Source organism: Gorilla gorilla, chromosome 20 (assembly GCF_029281585.2).
Source record: "Gorilla gorilla gorilla isolate KB3781 chromosome 20, NHGRI_mGorGor1-v2.1_pri, whole genome shotgun sequence".
NCBI classification, from domain to species: domain Eukaryota; kingdom Metazoa; phylum Chordata; class Mammalia; order Primates; family Hominidae; genus Gorilla; species Gorilla gorilla.
Window position 1 is genome coordinate 66703697 of NC_073244.2, and position 16327 is coordinate 66720023.

The following is a 16327-nucleotide window of genomic DNA, read 5'->3' on the forward strand; positions in this document are numbered from 1 at the left end:
AGCTTCTGGAAGCAGGGTGGAGCCTCATTTGTCTCTGGGACTCCTATTTCCATCCAAAAATGCAGTACATAGGAGGTTCCAAGGATCGTGAACCAGATCAGCAAGTGATATTCTTACTCTCTGCAGACCTGGAAAGCTGACAGAGTCATTCCACGATGAAACATTTGTAGAGTCATTGGCCTTGTTAGTCTCAACTCCACGGGGACACATATCGACACATCACATTTCATACTATAAATATACAGTCGCTCCTCTGTATCTGTGGGGTTTACAGGTGTTTATTGAACGAAGTATAAATGAAAAATATTCAGAGAAAATATCCACAAAGTATCAAAAAGCAGAACTATGTTGAACAGACACAAATGAAGCTGTGTGTAGGCTGTATCAGGAATCATAAGTAATCTAGAGATGATTTCATGTATACAGGAGGATGTGCATAGGTTATTTGCAAACGCTGTGCCATTTCATATAAGAGGCTTGAGCATCTACAGATTTTGGTATCTGAGTGGAGATCTCGAAACCAATCACCCACGAATAGTGAAGGGTGACCGTATATGACTTTTATTTCTCAAATTTAAATATAAATCATAAAAAATGTACAACAACTAGATAAAAACTAAGAAGTGTTTTTATAGTGTGAGAATAAGTTTAGATTTATTCTTTCCTACATGTAACCCTTTGGTTTAATATTATTTATCGAGAAGACATTCTATGCCACCTTAAACCACACGGCAGCCTTTGTCAACTAAAAAGGGCCTGTGTGTACACGGATGTGTATTTTAGACACTGTTTCTGCTAAAGGGCTCCCTGTGTCCACACTCTTGAGGATGCTGCACTTTATGTAGCCTCATACAACCCTTTAAATTTAGTAGCCAGAGCCCTCTAATTTGGCATTATAGGCTATTTGCTATTTTTTTTTTTCTTGAGGCGGAGTCTTGCTCTGTCGCCCAGGCTGGACTGTAGTGGCACAATCTCAGCTCACTGCAACCTCCGCCTCCCAGGTTCAAGCGATTCTCGTGCCTCAGCCTCTTGGGTAGCTGGTGTTACAGGTGCCTGCCAGCAGGCACGGGTAATTTTTGGATTTTTATCAGAGACACGGTTTCACTGTGTTGGCCAGGCTGCTCTCAATCTCCTCATCTCAGTTCATCTGCCCACCTTGGCTTCCCGACATGCTGGGGGAAACTTGATTTTCTATAGCATTATGTTACTGGATATTTCTGTAAAATTTAAAATGAGGGAGGGAGAGAGACAGACGGAGATCAAACTCAAGAGTTGGGACTCTGGAATCTTGGGTCATGAGACAAATTTTAGATAAAACTACAAAAATCCAGAGTTTACATGTGTGGTTTTTGCTGATAACATACAATTCTAAGATTGTAAATAATTGCATAATCCTTCCCTGGGAATTTAAATCATTTTAACTGGTTCTGCTGTAATACTAGAAATACAAGCATGAACAATTCTAATGGTTTATTAGTCAGAATGACTCTGAAAACATTAATAATACCTATTAGATATTTTGCATATTACACAGGAAGAAGAGTTTGAATCTCAGATAAAAACAATAAAAATACATGAAAAGTCTTTCACGTTAGCACAGATTTTAGGCATCTTGTGTTCCGGAGGTTGGATCTGAGACGTGTTTTGAGTTGGTCATAGTGAAGGACACTAGGTGTCAATTCTAGTGAGAACAATTTCCAGGAAGCCATGTTCCGCTCTTGAGCGAGCACCCACTGGGCCTCATGCAAGGTAGAAAGAGCCTGCGTACGTCACCCTCCCATGATGTGGTCAACATGTAAACTGCACGGGCAGGGCGCCAAATAACATCCTGTGCGCTGCTGAGCTGAGCTGGGGCGCAGCCGCCTGTCTGCTCCAGCAGCACCATGTCGCTCATGGTCGTCAGCATGGCGTGTGTTGGTGAGTCCTGGAAAGGAATAGAGGGAGGGAGTGCAGGGATGGAGATCTGCGCCCAGACGTGGAGATATAGGCCTGGAGGTGGAGTTGTGGGCCTGGAGTGGAGATCTGGGCCTGGAGTGCAGATAGGAACCTGGAGGGGAGATAGGAGCCTGGAGTGGAGATATGGGCCTGGAGGTGGAGTTACAGGCCTATAGTAGAGATATGGGCCTGGAGTGGAGATATGGGCCTGGAGTGGAGATATGGGCCAGGAGTGGAGATATGGGCCTAGAGGTGGATATCTGGGCCTGGAGTGGAAATATGGGCCTAGGATGGAGATATGGGCCTAGAGTGGAGATATGGGCTTGGGGTGGAGATCTGGGCCTGGGGTGGAGATATGGGCCTGGAGGTGGAGTTACTGGCCTTCAGTAGAGATATGGGCCCGGTGTGGAGATATGGGCCTGGATTGGAGATATGGGCCTAGGGTGGAGATCTGAGCCTGGAGTGGAGATATGGGCCTGGATTGGAGATATGGGCTTACGGTTGAGATCTTGGCCTGGATTGGCAATATGGGCCTAGGGTGGAAATATCGGCCTGGAGTGGAGATATAGGCCTAGGGTGGAAATATTGGCCTGGAGTGGAGATACGGGCTTGTGGTGGGGATATGGGCTTGTGGTGGGGATCTGGGCTTGGAGGCTGGGTGTCTGCACAGCCAACAGCCCTGTTCTTGGGTGCAGGTAGGCACTGAGGGTAAGTTTCCCTTCAGCCCAGGAAGGGCCTGGCTACCAAGACTCACAGTCCAGTGGGGGCAGCAAGGGAGGCCTGGTTTGCCTGCAGATGGATGGTCCATCATGATCTTTCTTTCCAGGGTTCTTCTTGCTGCGGGGGGCCTGGCCACATGAGGGTGAGTCCTTCTCCAAACCTTAGGGTGTCATCTCCCCACATAAGAGGATTTTCCTGAAACAGGAGGGAAGTCCTGTCGGGGAGCCTCTCATAAACTAGGAAGAGGGGACCCTGGGGTGCTCGGCCCACAGTTCCGACCTCGCCTCCCCGGCCTTTCATTCCCTTGGCAGAGTCAAGTTCTGTGGGGATCAGGGTTAGACTGGGGTGCTCAAAGCTGGGGTGTGTGGTGGGGAAGTGGTAGGAACAGCAGATCCTCTGAGGACAAAGGTGTTACTCACACACTTCAGCGTTTCCATGATGGTAGGGGCTGCAGTGTGGCTGCTGTCACTCTACCAGAAGAGGTGGGAAACCACACCCATGGCCCTGACATTCCAAATCCTCTGATGGGGGCTCAGTTGCTTATTTTTATTCAGGCATCTGCTGATATTCCATTCTCAAAGGACATACCCTCCACCCCATGTCTACCTTGTGTTGTTTTATGTGAGTAATCTTACAGTATTAAAATCTAGTAGGAGTCTCTTACTCAGCACTTGCTCAAAGTTCTCAGCTGACACTTTTGTTGTAGGGAGACACTTTGTGTTTGCGGGATGGGTCCTTCCTTTAGCCCTGGGCACCAAGGTGTGATAGCAGCCATAGAAACATGGAAAGCGAGGAGAATCTTCAGAGCACAGGGAGGGAGGGGCGGCTCCACATCCTCCTCTCTAAGGCAGTGCCTCCTTCTCCCCAAGGCGGTCAGGACAAGCCCTTGCTGTCTGCCTGGCCCAGCCCTGTGGTGCCTCCAGGACATGTGATTCTTCGGTGTCATTCTTATCTTGGGTTTAACAACTTCAGTGTGTACAAGGAAGATGGGGTGCCTGTCCCTGAGCTGTACAACAGAATATTCTGGAAGAGCCTTTTCATGGACCCTGTGACCCCAGCACACACAGGGACGTACAGATGTCGGGGTTCACACCCACACTCCCCCACTGGGTGGTCGGCACCCAGCAACCCCCTGGTGATCATGGTCACAGGTCAGAGGACTCCTGTCTGGGATCCTCCTTGTCCCACCTCCTGAATCCCAGAGCTTCTGGTGGGGGTGTCCTTGAGGGTCCTATCACCCAGGCCCTGACTATATTTGGGGTAAAGAGGGATTGAATACAGGGAAATGGGTGCTATGCTGGGAAGAATAATTGTCCCCAATGATGACTACATTCTAATCCCTGGAACTTGTGACTATTTATGTTATAGGGGAAGGGACTGAAGGGGAAGATGGAGCTCAGGTTGTTGATGAGTTGACTTTGAGATGGGGAGACAGCCTGGACTGTCCCACTGGGCTCAGTATAATCACAAGGGTCCACATGAAAGGAGGAGGAAGAGGGCAATGGGGATTCGAGTAGCGCAATGGGAGACTCCAACAGCTTTGAAGGTGGAGGAAGGCCATGAGCCATGAATGCAGGTGGCCTACAGAGGCTGGAAAAGTCAAGGAACTGATTCTCCGGAGTCTCCAGAGGGAACACAGCCCTGCAGATGCCTTGATTTTAGCCCAGGAAAAACAGGGTCCGATTTCTGTCTCCAGAATTGGAAGGGGTCAGTGTGCTCTCTCCTGCTGCCATGCTTCTGATAATTTTCTACAGCAGCAACAGGAAAACAACACTGGAACCCAGGTCAAGGACAAGTTAAGAAAGGACACAAGGATAGCCGGGCATCGTGGCAGGCGCATGTAATCCTAGCGACTTGGGAGGCTGAGGGCAGGAGAATCACTTGAACCCAGGAGACAGAGGTTGCAGTGAGCCTAGACCACACCACTTCACTCCAGCCTGGGCGAAGGAGTGAGACTTTGTCTCTAAAATTAATTAATTAATTAAAGAAACCAAACAAGGAGAAGGTTGGCTACACCGAGATCAGCATGGGTGGGATGATGATGCCACCACCAGGCTCCATCCACATAGGGAGGGGTTGATACTCCTCCAACCAGCACCAGGAGCCAGCCTATGGAAGCTGGCACAGGCATGGCAAGAGTGGCTCCCAGTCCCCACCAGGAACAGGGTGTGTGGACACTGGTGCCTGCCTTACTGATCAGTTCATACCTCCTGCCAAGGATTCCAATTCGTCCAAAAGAGATTGAACCAGGCTGCTAAGAGCCGGGACGTGCAGCCTATCCTGGCTCCTCTTCCACCCCTACAACGACAGCAGGAAAGACATTAGATTGAAATAGGTACAACAGCCCAAGAGATGAGGCTGAGCCCAGCGGCAAGGGAATCAGAGGCTACTAGAGACAGAGGGACAGAGAAGAGGTAGGGAGACAGATGGAAGGACCTGCACCAGGAGTTATGGGCACAGAAAAGAACATGAAGACACAGAGAGGAAGGAGAGAGATAAGACACCAGAGAGGGGAAGCCTCACTGATTCCAGGTGCCATGGATGGGATGATAAAGAGAGACACCTTCTAAATTCACAAACTCTCTTCCTAGGAGTCCACAGAAAACCTTCCCTCTTGGCCCTCCCAGGTCGCCTGGTGAAATCAAAAGAGACAGTCATCCTGCAATGTTGGTCAGATGTCATGTTTGAGCACTTCCTTCTGCACAGAAAGGGGATGTTTAACGACACTTTGAGCCTCACTGGAGAGCACCATGATGGGGTCTCCAAGGCCAACTTCTCCATCGGTCCCATGACGGAAGACCTGGCAGGGACCTACAGATGCTACGGTTCTGTTCCTCATTCGCCCTATCAGTTGTCTGCTCCCAGTGACCCTCTGGACATCGTGATCACAGGTGAGAGTATCCGGACATTCTTCTCATTGTCATTGGGACACGGAGTGAATGATCCATGTCTTGGAGGCCCAGGTGGTTGTAAGGAAGATGAGCTTGGTATTCTTATGGAGAGAGACTGACTTGGTGAGGTCTGTACCAACAGAGACAGAGAAACAGGAGACACAAGTACAGACCAGGTGTCATAACAGAGGACAGATACCAAGAGTTAGAAAAGAAAGAAAGAGTTAAAGGAGACAGACAGACAGACATGTCCCAGAGAGAGGTATCCTTCCATGCTGACTTTGCTCAGAGACCTGGCACAGGTTAGAAGTTTCATTTCTGTTTTACCTCCACAAAGTGTTCTCTACCAGGAAAACCCAAGGACACCCATATTTCTGACCTGAGTTGGGCCCTGTGGCCTCAGGCTTTCTGGCATCTACTGATGCCGTGTTTATTCTGACACCTCTGCCTTCCATGCAATGGAGAGTAATCATCCCAGGATATCATGGCCCCAGAACACCAACCCCTGTATGCTGTGTGAACTTGCAGTCCCCAGACTAGATTCTGAGGCTCACATTCCAAATAACCCCACATATGAGAGGATCAGTGAGAGACACAGAGAGAAATCAGGGACACCAAAAAGCAAAGACATAAACACACAGAGAATGAGCCAGAGGAAGGAGATTGAGAGACTCACAGACACATAAAGAGAGAGAAAAGAGGGCAGAGAAGTGGAGAGAACAATGGAAGAGAGCAGAGAAAAGCACTACAATTAGAGTCCTGAGGGAGAGGCACAAGGACATAGAAAGATGGAGATGTGGGGATGAATTGCAGAGATTACAAAGAGAACTAGAGAGACCGAGAGGCAGAGCAACACAGATGATAGATGGATAGATACAGATAGATGATAAATAGGTAGATGATAAATAATAGGTTATAGATACATAGATGATGATTGATTCACTAATAGATGATACATAGACATGATGAAGATGAAGATAGATACATAGATAATACATAGAGATAGAGAGGCAGAAAAAGAGAGAAATCATAGAGAGAGACAAATGATACATAGATATAGATAATAGATGATTGATGGATAGATAGACGATTGATAAATAGATGATATATAGATATAGATGGCAGATAGAGAATTTGTAGTTAGACACTGAATAGATAAATAGATAGATCGATAGATAATAGATAGAAATATGCAGAAAGTTATGAACAGGACACAAAGTGAGAAACTCAGAATTAAAAAAAGTAACATCAAGTCAACCAATCCAAGGAGAGTCAGAGAGAATAAAACAATCCAAAAGGGGAAAACATATCTAGAGGTGGGGAAGTGAGATCAGAGACCTAGAGAGACAGAGAAGGTGGAAGGAGGAAATAGACATGAAGAGAGATGGGGTGGAGGGTGAGAGAGAGAGAGCATTAGGTCATAGAGCAGGGGAGTGAGTTCTCCGCTCAGGTGTGAGGGGAGTTGTGACAAGGAAGAACCTCCCTGAGGAAACTGCCTCTTCTCCTTCCAGGTCTATATGAGAAACCTTCTCTCTCAGCCCAGCCGGGCCCCACGGTTCTGACAGGAGAGAGCGTGACCTTGTCCTGCAGCTCCCGGAGCTCCTATGACATGTACCATCTATCCAGGGAGGGGGAGGCCCATGAACGTAGGCTCCCTGCAGGGCCCAAGGTCAACGGAACATTCCAGGCTGACTTTCCTCTGGGCCCTGCCACCCACGGAGGGACCTACAGATGCTTCGGCTCTTTCCGTGTATCTCCCTACGAGTGGTCAAACCCGAGTGACCCACTGCTTGTTTCTGTCACAGGTGAGGAAAGCCCATGGCTGTCCCATGTCCTATGATCCTAGAGCCTTAGCTGAGGAGCTTCCTGCTGATGATGGGAGAAGCATGGACAGATGCAGAGAGAAGACGCAGCATGGGTGTGAGGGAGGGATCAGGGCACAGGATGGCAGACACGGCACCTCCAAACCCTCCTGCACGGCCTGCACGGAGGCCTGCGGCCAGGGCTCCAGGCACCCAGGCAGATGGAGAAAGCGGTCAGGAGACACCCAGAGGAGGGAGACTGGGCTCAGTTTCGGGACATGAGAGGTTCCCTCAGCCCCTTAACCTTACCCATTTCCCAGAAGCCCTTACTGGCCTCTCACCCACACAGAGATGTCATCACCAACAACCCCTACACCCGTTTCTTTTTGTTTGAAAAAATATTTATTGAGGTTAAATATACCTATATCATTTACCACCTTTAACTTTTTTTTTTTTTGAGGCGGAGTCTAGCTCTGTCCCCTATGCCGGAACGCAGTGGCACAATCTCAGTTTACTGCAACCTCCACCTCCTGGGTTCAAGCGATTCTCCTGCCTCAGTCACCTGAATAGCTGGTACTACTGGCGCGCACCACCATGCTAGGCTACTTTTTGTATTTTTAGTAGAGAGGGGGTTTCACCATGTTGGTCGAGATGGTCTCAAACTCCTGACCATGTGACCCACCCGCATCGGCCTCCCAAAGTGCTGGGCTTACAGGTATGAGCCACCACGCCCAGCCACATTTACCATTTTTAAGTGTAAAGTCTAGTGGTCATAAATACATTTATATATATATATATATTTTTTTTTTTTTTTTTACCCTCTACCCTTTTCTTCCTGGCCTCTGGTAGCCACCATTCTACTCTCTATCTTCATGAGGTCCACCTTTTAGCTCCTGTATATGGGTGAGAAATGAGAATCTTTGTAATGACTTCCAGTTCCATCCATGTGGCTGCAAATATCAGGATGTTATTCTTTCTATGGATGAGTAGTCTCCACTGTGTCTATGTACTACATTCTCTCTATCCATTCATCCACTGACGGGCAGGTAGGTTGACTCCACATCTTGGCTACTGTGAACAGTGCTGCACCAATCATACGAGTGCAGATATCACTTCGATATATTCATTTACTTTCCTTTGGATATAAACCCAGTGGTGAAATTGCTGGATACTGTGAAAGTTCTCTTTTTAGTTTTTCGTTTGTTGTTTTGTTTTTGTTTTTGAGACAGTTTCCCTCTGTGGCCAGGCTGGAGTACAAGTGATGTCATCTTGGCTCATTGCAACCTCCGCCTCCTGGGTTCAAATGATTTTCCTGCCTCAGCCTCTGTAGTAGCTGGGATTACAGGTGCACGCCACCATGCCTGGCTACTTTTTGTTTTTTTTAGTATAGATGGGGTTTCCCCATGTTGGCTGGGCTGCTCTCAAACTCATGACCTCAACTGAGGTGCCCGCCTCGGTCTCACAAAGTGCCGGGATGACAGGCGTGATCCACCTCACCCAACCTCTTTTTAGTTCTTTAAAGGACTTCCATACTTTTCTCCGTAATGGCTGTACCAATTTACACTCCTACTAACAGGGTACCAGGGTTCTCCTTTCTCTACCACTTTGGCAGCATTTCTTTTGCCTGTCTTGCAGCTAAAAGCCATTTTATTTTATTTCATTTTATTTTGAGATGGAGTTTCGCTCTTGTCACCCAGGCTGGAGTGCAGTGGTGTGATCTCGGCTCACCGCAACCTCCACCTCCCAGGTTCAAGCGATTCTCCTGCCTCAGCCTCCCGAGTAGCTGGAATTACAGGCACATGCCACCACGCCCGACTAATTTTTGTATTTTTAGTAGAGACAGCGTTTCTCCATGTGGGTCAGACTGATCTCAAACTCCCGACCTTATGAGATTCACCCACCTCGGGCTCTCAAAGTTCTAGGATGACAGACGTGAGCCACCACGCCCGTCCTAAAAACCATGTTAATGGGATGAGATGAAAACTCACTTCGATTTTAATTTGCACTTCTCTGATGATGAGTGATAATGAGCACTTTTTCATATGCGGGGAAATTTCATGTCTTTTGCTCCTTTTTCAATTAAATCATTTGTTTTATTGAGTTGTTTGAGCTTCTTATATTTCTAGTTATTAATCCCGTCTCAGATGCATAGTTTGCACATATTTGCTCCCAATCCGTGGGTTGTCTCTTCACTTTGTTGGTTTATTTTTAGTGGTGCAGAAGTTGCTTAGTTTGAGGTAATCCCAATGGTCTATTTTTGCTTGGATTACTTGTGTTTTGAAGGTTTAAAACAAAATGTCTTCCTTCAGACAAATGTCCTGGAGCATTTCCCCAATATTTTCTTCTACGTGTTTCATAGGTTCAGGCCCTAGACTCACATCTTTAATCCATTTTCATTTGATTTTTGTGTATGGTGACAGGTGGAGGTGCAGTTTCATTCTTCTGCATGTAGATGTCCAGGTTTCCCTGCACTGTTTATTGAAAAGACTGTCTTTTCCTGATTGTAAGTTCTTGGCACCTTCGTCAAAGTCCACTGGATGGGCTGGGCATGGTGGCTAACACCTGCAATTTCAGCACTTTGGGAGCCTGAGGCAGGTGGATCACCTGAGGCCAGGAGATCAAGATTAGTCTGGCCGACGTGATGAAACATCGTCTCCACTAAACATATAAAAATTAGCTGAGCATGGTGGTCAGCACGTGTAATACCACTACTCAGGAGTTTCAGGCAAGAGAATTGATTGAACCCAGGAGGCTGAGGTTGCAGTGAACCAAGATTGCACCTCTGCCCTCCAGCCTGTGTGACAGAGTGAAACTCCACCTCAAAAGAAAAAATAAAAAAACATTAGATGTAAATGCATGGATTATATCTGTGTTCTTCATTCTGCTCCATTGTTCTATGTGCCTTTCTTTATGCCAACGTCATGCTGTTTTGCTTACTACAGCTCTGTAACATATTTTAAGATCAGGTACTGTGATGCTCCTGTTTTCTCTTTATACCTTGAAGACTCAAGACCGTGGGTGTCACATACAAAAATTACGGAAAAAAGGATCCCAGGACTCCCAGGGCCCAATATTAGATAACAGAGCATTGGCCATGAACCAACCTCAGAGATTTCCATTGAGTAGAGGACAGACACCCTCATTTCCTCACCTCTCTCCTATCTCGTGTTCTAGGAAACCCTTCAAATAGTTGGCCTTCACCCACTGAACCAAGCACCAAAACCGGTGAGTACAGAACCCTCTTATATCCGCTTTTGGAAACCTGGGGAGGTGGAAACCTTGGATGCAGGTGTTGACTCAGCATCTCACAGCTCTGACATTGTGCACCTGTCTTCTACCATCTCCGAACTCCAGCTACTCCAACAGCGAAAGGGATCTGGGCCCAACACAGGGCTCAGTGAAATCTTTTAATCTCTCATTTTATGGAGCTGAGACCTCCTACAAGCTAGAAGAATGATTGCCAATCTGACATCCTTCTCAGGAAAAATGCAATGTTTGTTCTGCCTGCATTCCTAACTGGAGGATAAATTCCTGGGGGCTTGAGAGAGGGAAGGGAAGGGAACATCTGATGAGGGCGAGGTGTTTTAGAGAAGATCCACTTGCCAAGGAATGAGCTCCTGTTGGTCATGAGGCAACCCTGGCTGACTCAGCAGAGCAAGAGCCTTGCCGTAACAGAGAACAGAGTTCATGCACGCACACTTCGACTCACTGATTCATTCAGCCACGGCCCCATGCTCAGGCTCTGCAGTGTGGAAGCTTTTCTTATTGTTGCCATAACAAATTTCCACAAGATTCGTGGGTGAAAACAAAACGGTTATTTAATTATCTTACAGTGCTGTAGCTCAAAGTATGAAGTGCGTCTCACTGGGCTAAAATCAAGGTGACAGCAAGGCTGCCTTCCCTCTGAGGGTTCCAGGCAAGAATCTGCTTCTCACTTGTCCCAGCTTCTAGAGGCTCCCAGTTCCTTGGCTCCTGGTCCCCTTCCTCCTTCCTCAAAACCCACAAAGACTGATCACATCTCACATGGCATCACTCAGACCCTTCTTCCTTACCACACCTCTTTCTCTCAATGCTGCTCTCCCTTCTTCCTCATCTTTTGAAAACTTGGGGATTCTATTGGGTTCACCAAGATGAAAATCCATCATAATCTCCCGGAAGTCATTCGGGATACCCTTGTTTTAAGTTCAGCTGATTAGCAACCGTAATTCCATCTGCAATCTTCATTCCTCCTTTCCATGTAAAATAACATATTCACAAGCTATGGAGGCTAGGACAGGGACATTTTGGGGTGGGACAGCATTCTCCTGCCTTCCACAAACAGTGAACAAGATGCATTTGGCCTCTGCTCTTGGGACACTGATATTGCAGATGGTTAAATGGGAGGGCAGGAAATGAATGCACAAGTGGACCAATAAATGAATGATCCATTGGGAAACATCTGTGCATGAAATCTATTTGTTTGTTTGCTCTTTTGTTTACTGAGACAGAGTCTCCCTCTGTCTTCCAGGCTACAGTGCAGTGTCACGATCTTGGCTCACTGCAACCTGCGTCTCCTGGATTCAAGTGATTCTCCTGCCTCAGCCTCTCGAGTAGCTGGGATCACAGGCAACTGCCACCATGCCCGGCTAATTCTTTTTGTATATTTTTTGTAGAGAGGCTGTTTCACCATGTTGGCCAAGCTTGTCTGAAACTCCCAACCTCAAGTGATCCAACCGTCTCAGCATCCCAAAGTACTGGGATAACAGGCATGAGCCACTGTGCCCAGCCAGAATTCAAAATCAATAATAGATAATGCTGAGTGTATGATTTTGGGTGACAGAGAAGATCTCGCTAATCAGATATTTGTGACATTAATGAAAAACACGGGTTGAACACCTGAAAGATTGGCGGAAGGATTTTCCACACACAGCTGTCAGCCGTGAAGGCACAAAGGTGAAAACAGTTTTATGTTCAAGGGAGAGGCTCTACATTCAAATGCTGGGAATGAGATTGGGGAGAATGACAAGATGACGGTAGAGAGACGGAGAGCACACTGGGTACACAGAAAAGTAAGGAGGAACAAGGCGTGTGTGTTTGATACTCACAGCCATGGATTCACCTCGGTGTAACCAGGAATCCCTACATGATTAATAGTGACTGACATGAAAATAAGGGAGGCCCAGGTGCATAACTGGAATCTAGGAGACTGTGGAAAAGGCAATTCCCGCCCCACTGGTGAAATGTGGTGCTGATTTAGACCCTAAGTGGATGAAGCAGATGGATATAAGATATGCTTGTGAGGTAGAATCATTGGCTGGAAAGGCTTGCTGGGTTTGATTTTCCTACTTGTTTAATCCTCGCTTAATTAATTTCTTTCTGAAATTTATTCATCCTACACATAAATCAATACCTGGCAAAGGAGTGGCACATATGTGAGGGGTGGTGGAAATGAAGGGACCTATTGTAGCATAATATACAAGTCTGTGAACGGTGGCTCACGCCTCTAACCCAGCACTGCAGGAGGCCAAGGCGGGTGGATCACATGAAGTCAGGAGTTCAGACCAGCCTGGCCAACATGCTGAAACCCTGTCTCTATGAAAAATACAAAAATTAGCCGATCATGGTGGTGCATCCCTGTAATCCCAGCTCCTACTCTGGAGGATGAAGCAGGAGAATGACTTCAACCCAGGAGGCGGAGGTTGCATTGAGTGGAGATTGCATCACTGCACTCCAGCCTGGGTGACACAAGGAGACTCCATCTCAAAAATTAAAAATATGAAATGCATAAATATAATAAAACACACACGAATGACAAAGGCACCTGAATTCCAATCATCATTTTTCTATTTCTCTATAATTACTTCTTTGATCCTTTATCTTATCCATTAGGCAATCAGCCTAAAACCTCTTCCTTATTTGGCTTTCTGTGAGCATGAGATCACATAGAAAATGTGAAAGCCCGCTGAATCCTCCAGTATAGATCCTGGAATAGACAAAGTGCTCTGGTCATCGCAAAAAAAAAACTTGCCCACTCACCCAAATCCCCCACCTCACCTCTACTTCCAATCACCTGTGGAGATTCAGATAGACCATGGGGAGGTAAACATTAATACTCCTTGGAGTGAGTCCAGATCTTGGAATCCGAGATCAGCGCCAGCACTAGCTCCTGCTCCCCTTTCCTACTAATTCACAGGAGGACAGGTGGTATTGAAGCAATAGATGGTGGACGTGGTGGTCCTTCCCCTAGCCCCTCGGGTAGAACAGCAGCCTAACATGTGTCTCCCGAGATCACAAAGAGTAGCACGTTTCAAACGGGCTTCAACACTATTTCCTGGCTGTTTGACATAAGAGAATCCTACTTCGCTTTTTTTATCTTGATTTCACTTTTGTTTCGTTTTCTTGGAGAATGCAAGTTGTTTGACTCAAGAATGCTGTGGATGTAGAAATCCTAAAGCACATTCGCTGTGTATCAATCCCAGTGCATCAATCCCAGTGCAGTCTTCCCAGAGATGACTCTAAACACCTCCTGGACTGCACCTGGGCCTATGCCAATTCCTATCACTCACCGTCACTCCAGGGAGACAGAACACACAGAGAATACATTACACAGGCAGGTTCATTACTAACAGATAAGCAGCGAGTGACAACAGAAGCCTACATTTCAATGTGAGCCAGTCCCTCAAGGCTCAGAGAAGTTGCTCGGGACATGTGGAGTCACCCCATTTGCAGTGTAGCTGGGGGAAGCCAGAAAGCAGCCCAGCCTGGGTTTTGTACCCTGGAGCCACAGAAAGCACTCAGCTAAAGCACTGCATGACGTCCTCCTCCAGGAAGAACAGGAAGGCAGCCCAGGCTGTTCTGAGACGTTCCTCCTGATCTCAGGATGTTGCTGTCTTAGTCCATTTTTGTTGCTCTAAAGGAACACTTGAGCCTGGGTAACTTCTAAAGAAAAGAGATTGGTTTGCCTCACCGTTCTGCAGGCTGTACTGGAAGCATGGCACCAGCATCTATTTCTCGTGACGGCCTCAGGCTGCTCCCACTCTGGCAGAAGGGAAGGAGGGTCCGTCTGTGCAGAGACCACAGAGATCACACGGCAAGAGAGGGAGCAAGGTGGAGGGGGAGCGATGGAGCTTCCAAGCTCTTTTTAACAACGAGCTCTCCAGGAACTAATAGAGGGGGAACTTGCTAACCCCGTCTCCTTGGGACAGCATTGATCTGTTCATGATGGATCCACCTCCATGACCCAAACACCTCCCAAGAGGCCCAACCTCCCACACTGGGGGTGAAATTTCAATGTGAGTTTTGAAGGGGTCAAACATCTCAACTAAAGTAGTTGTATCCTCAGTACATTCTGTGGTTACTATGAGAGCTATAACTGAGAAAGCAGGAGAAAGCTGGGTCTCCCGCCATCTGGGTGCTTGTCCCAAAGAGACGTTGTATGTGGTGACCTGTGAATCAAGAAATGCGAGGCAATTCATAAAGAGGAACTGGTATGATTAGCTTCTTATTGGTGTCTTGTCTCCTTCCAGGTAACCCCAGACACCTGCACGTTCTGATTGGGACCTCAGTGGTCAAAATCCCTTTCACCATCCTCCTCTTCTTTCTCCTTCATCGCTGGTGCTCCAACAAAAAAAGGTAAGTCTCACGAAGCAGAGGCCAGAGAGCTCAGGGCCAGGTGGAGAAGCAGGATGGGAGCACGCGGGTGTGTGTTCCTCACCAGCAGGATGATCCCTGGCCCAAGGCAGGAGTCACAGAGGGAGGACTTTCTAGAGAGAGCACCAGACACCTTGCCCCTGCCTTCAGCTCACAGACCATTGCCTGATTCTGAACTGTATCCTCATGTCCCCTGTAGCCACTCACATCCAGGAGAAGGTTCCATGACAGGCAGAAAGTGGGAGACAGAATCAATGGGATGGGAACTCAGAGCTATTCATGGGATGGGTCCTTGAGCTCAGAGAGATAGAATGTCTGAGTCTGCTGTTGGCAACTGAGAGAACTCAGGCACCTATGGCCTCCCCCTGTATGTTGGTATCTGTTTATGAAATGAGGACCCAGAAGTGCCCTCCGAGCTGTTTTGATGACTTCCATCTTCTACAGATGCTGCTGTAATGGACCAAGAGCCTGCAGGGAACAGAACAGTGAACAGGGAGGTAGGTGCTCCTCGGCCCAGCCTCATGGCTAGTCTTATTCCCAAAGAGTCCTGATAAATGTGAGCACCCTCCCTCACTCAGCATTTCCCTCTCTACAGGATTCTGATGAACAAGACCCTCAGGAGGTGTCATACGCATAATTGGATCACTGCGTTTTCACACAGAGAAAAATCACTCGCCCTTCTCAGAGGTCCAAGACACCCCCAACAGATACCAGCGTGTACATGGAACTTCCAAATGCTGAGCCCAGATCCAAAGTTGTCTCCTGCCCATGAGCACCACAGTCAGGCCTTGATGGGATCTTCTAGGGAGACAACAGCCCTGTCTCAAAACCGGGTTGCCAGCTCCCATGTACCAGCAGCTGGAATCTGAAGGCATCAGTCTTCATCTTAGGGGATCGCTCTTCCTCACACCACAAATCTGAACATGCCTCTCTCTTGCTTACAAATGTCTAAGGTCCCCACTGCCTGCTGCAGAGAAAACACACTCCTTTGCTTAGCCCACAATTCTCCATTTCACTTGACCCCTGCCCACCTCTCCAACCTAACTGGCTTACTTCCTAGTCTACTTGAGGCTGCGATCACACTGAGGAACTCACAATTCCAAACATACAAGAGGCTCCCTCTTGACATGGCACTTACACACGTGCTGTTCCACCTTCCCTCATGCTGTTTCACCTTTCTTCAGACTATTTTCCAGCCTTCTGTCAGCAGTGAAACCTATAAAATTTTTTGTGATTTCAATGTAGCTGTCTCCTCTTCAAATAAACATGTCTGCCCTCATTGCTTCAGTTAATGTGACACTGTATTCTCTGAAAGAAACCGCTGTTATCATTACCATGTCCATACAACCC

The 16327-nt window shown here is 47.4% G+C and overlaps 1 protein-coding gene across 6 annotated transcripts; it reads left to right on the forward strand.

The window, feature by feature from the left end:
- The first annotated feature begins 1846 nt into the window (after positions 1-1846).
- LOC115931566 (killer cell immunoglobulin-like receptor 2DS2) lies at positions 1847-16145 on the forward strand. 6 transcript variants are annotated; one of them, XM_031003977.2, is made up of 9 exons: positions 1884-1917; positions 2762-2797; positions 3525-3806; positions 5247-5546; positions 7058-7351; positions 10523-10573; positions 14854-14958; positions 15422-15474; positions 15573-15614. In XM_031003977.2, the coding sequence occupies exons 1-9, from the start codon at positions 1884-1886 to the stop codon at positions 15612-15614; spliced, it is 1197 nt and encodes a 398-aa protein (XP_030859837.2). The 6 variants fall into 6 exon arrangements, with proteins under 6 accessions (XP_055226514.1, XP_030859837.2, XP_030859836.2 ...); XM_031003976.2 differs by lacking the exons at positions 3525-3806; positions 15573-15614 and adding an exon at positions 15639-15749; XM_031003972.2 differs by lacking the exon at positions 10523-10573.
- Positions 16146-16327: the final 182 nt, after the last annotated feature.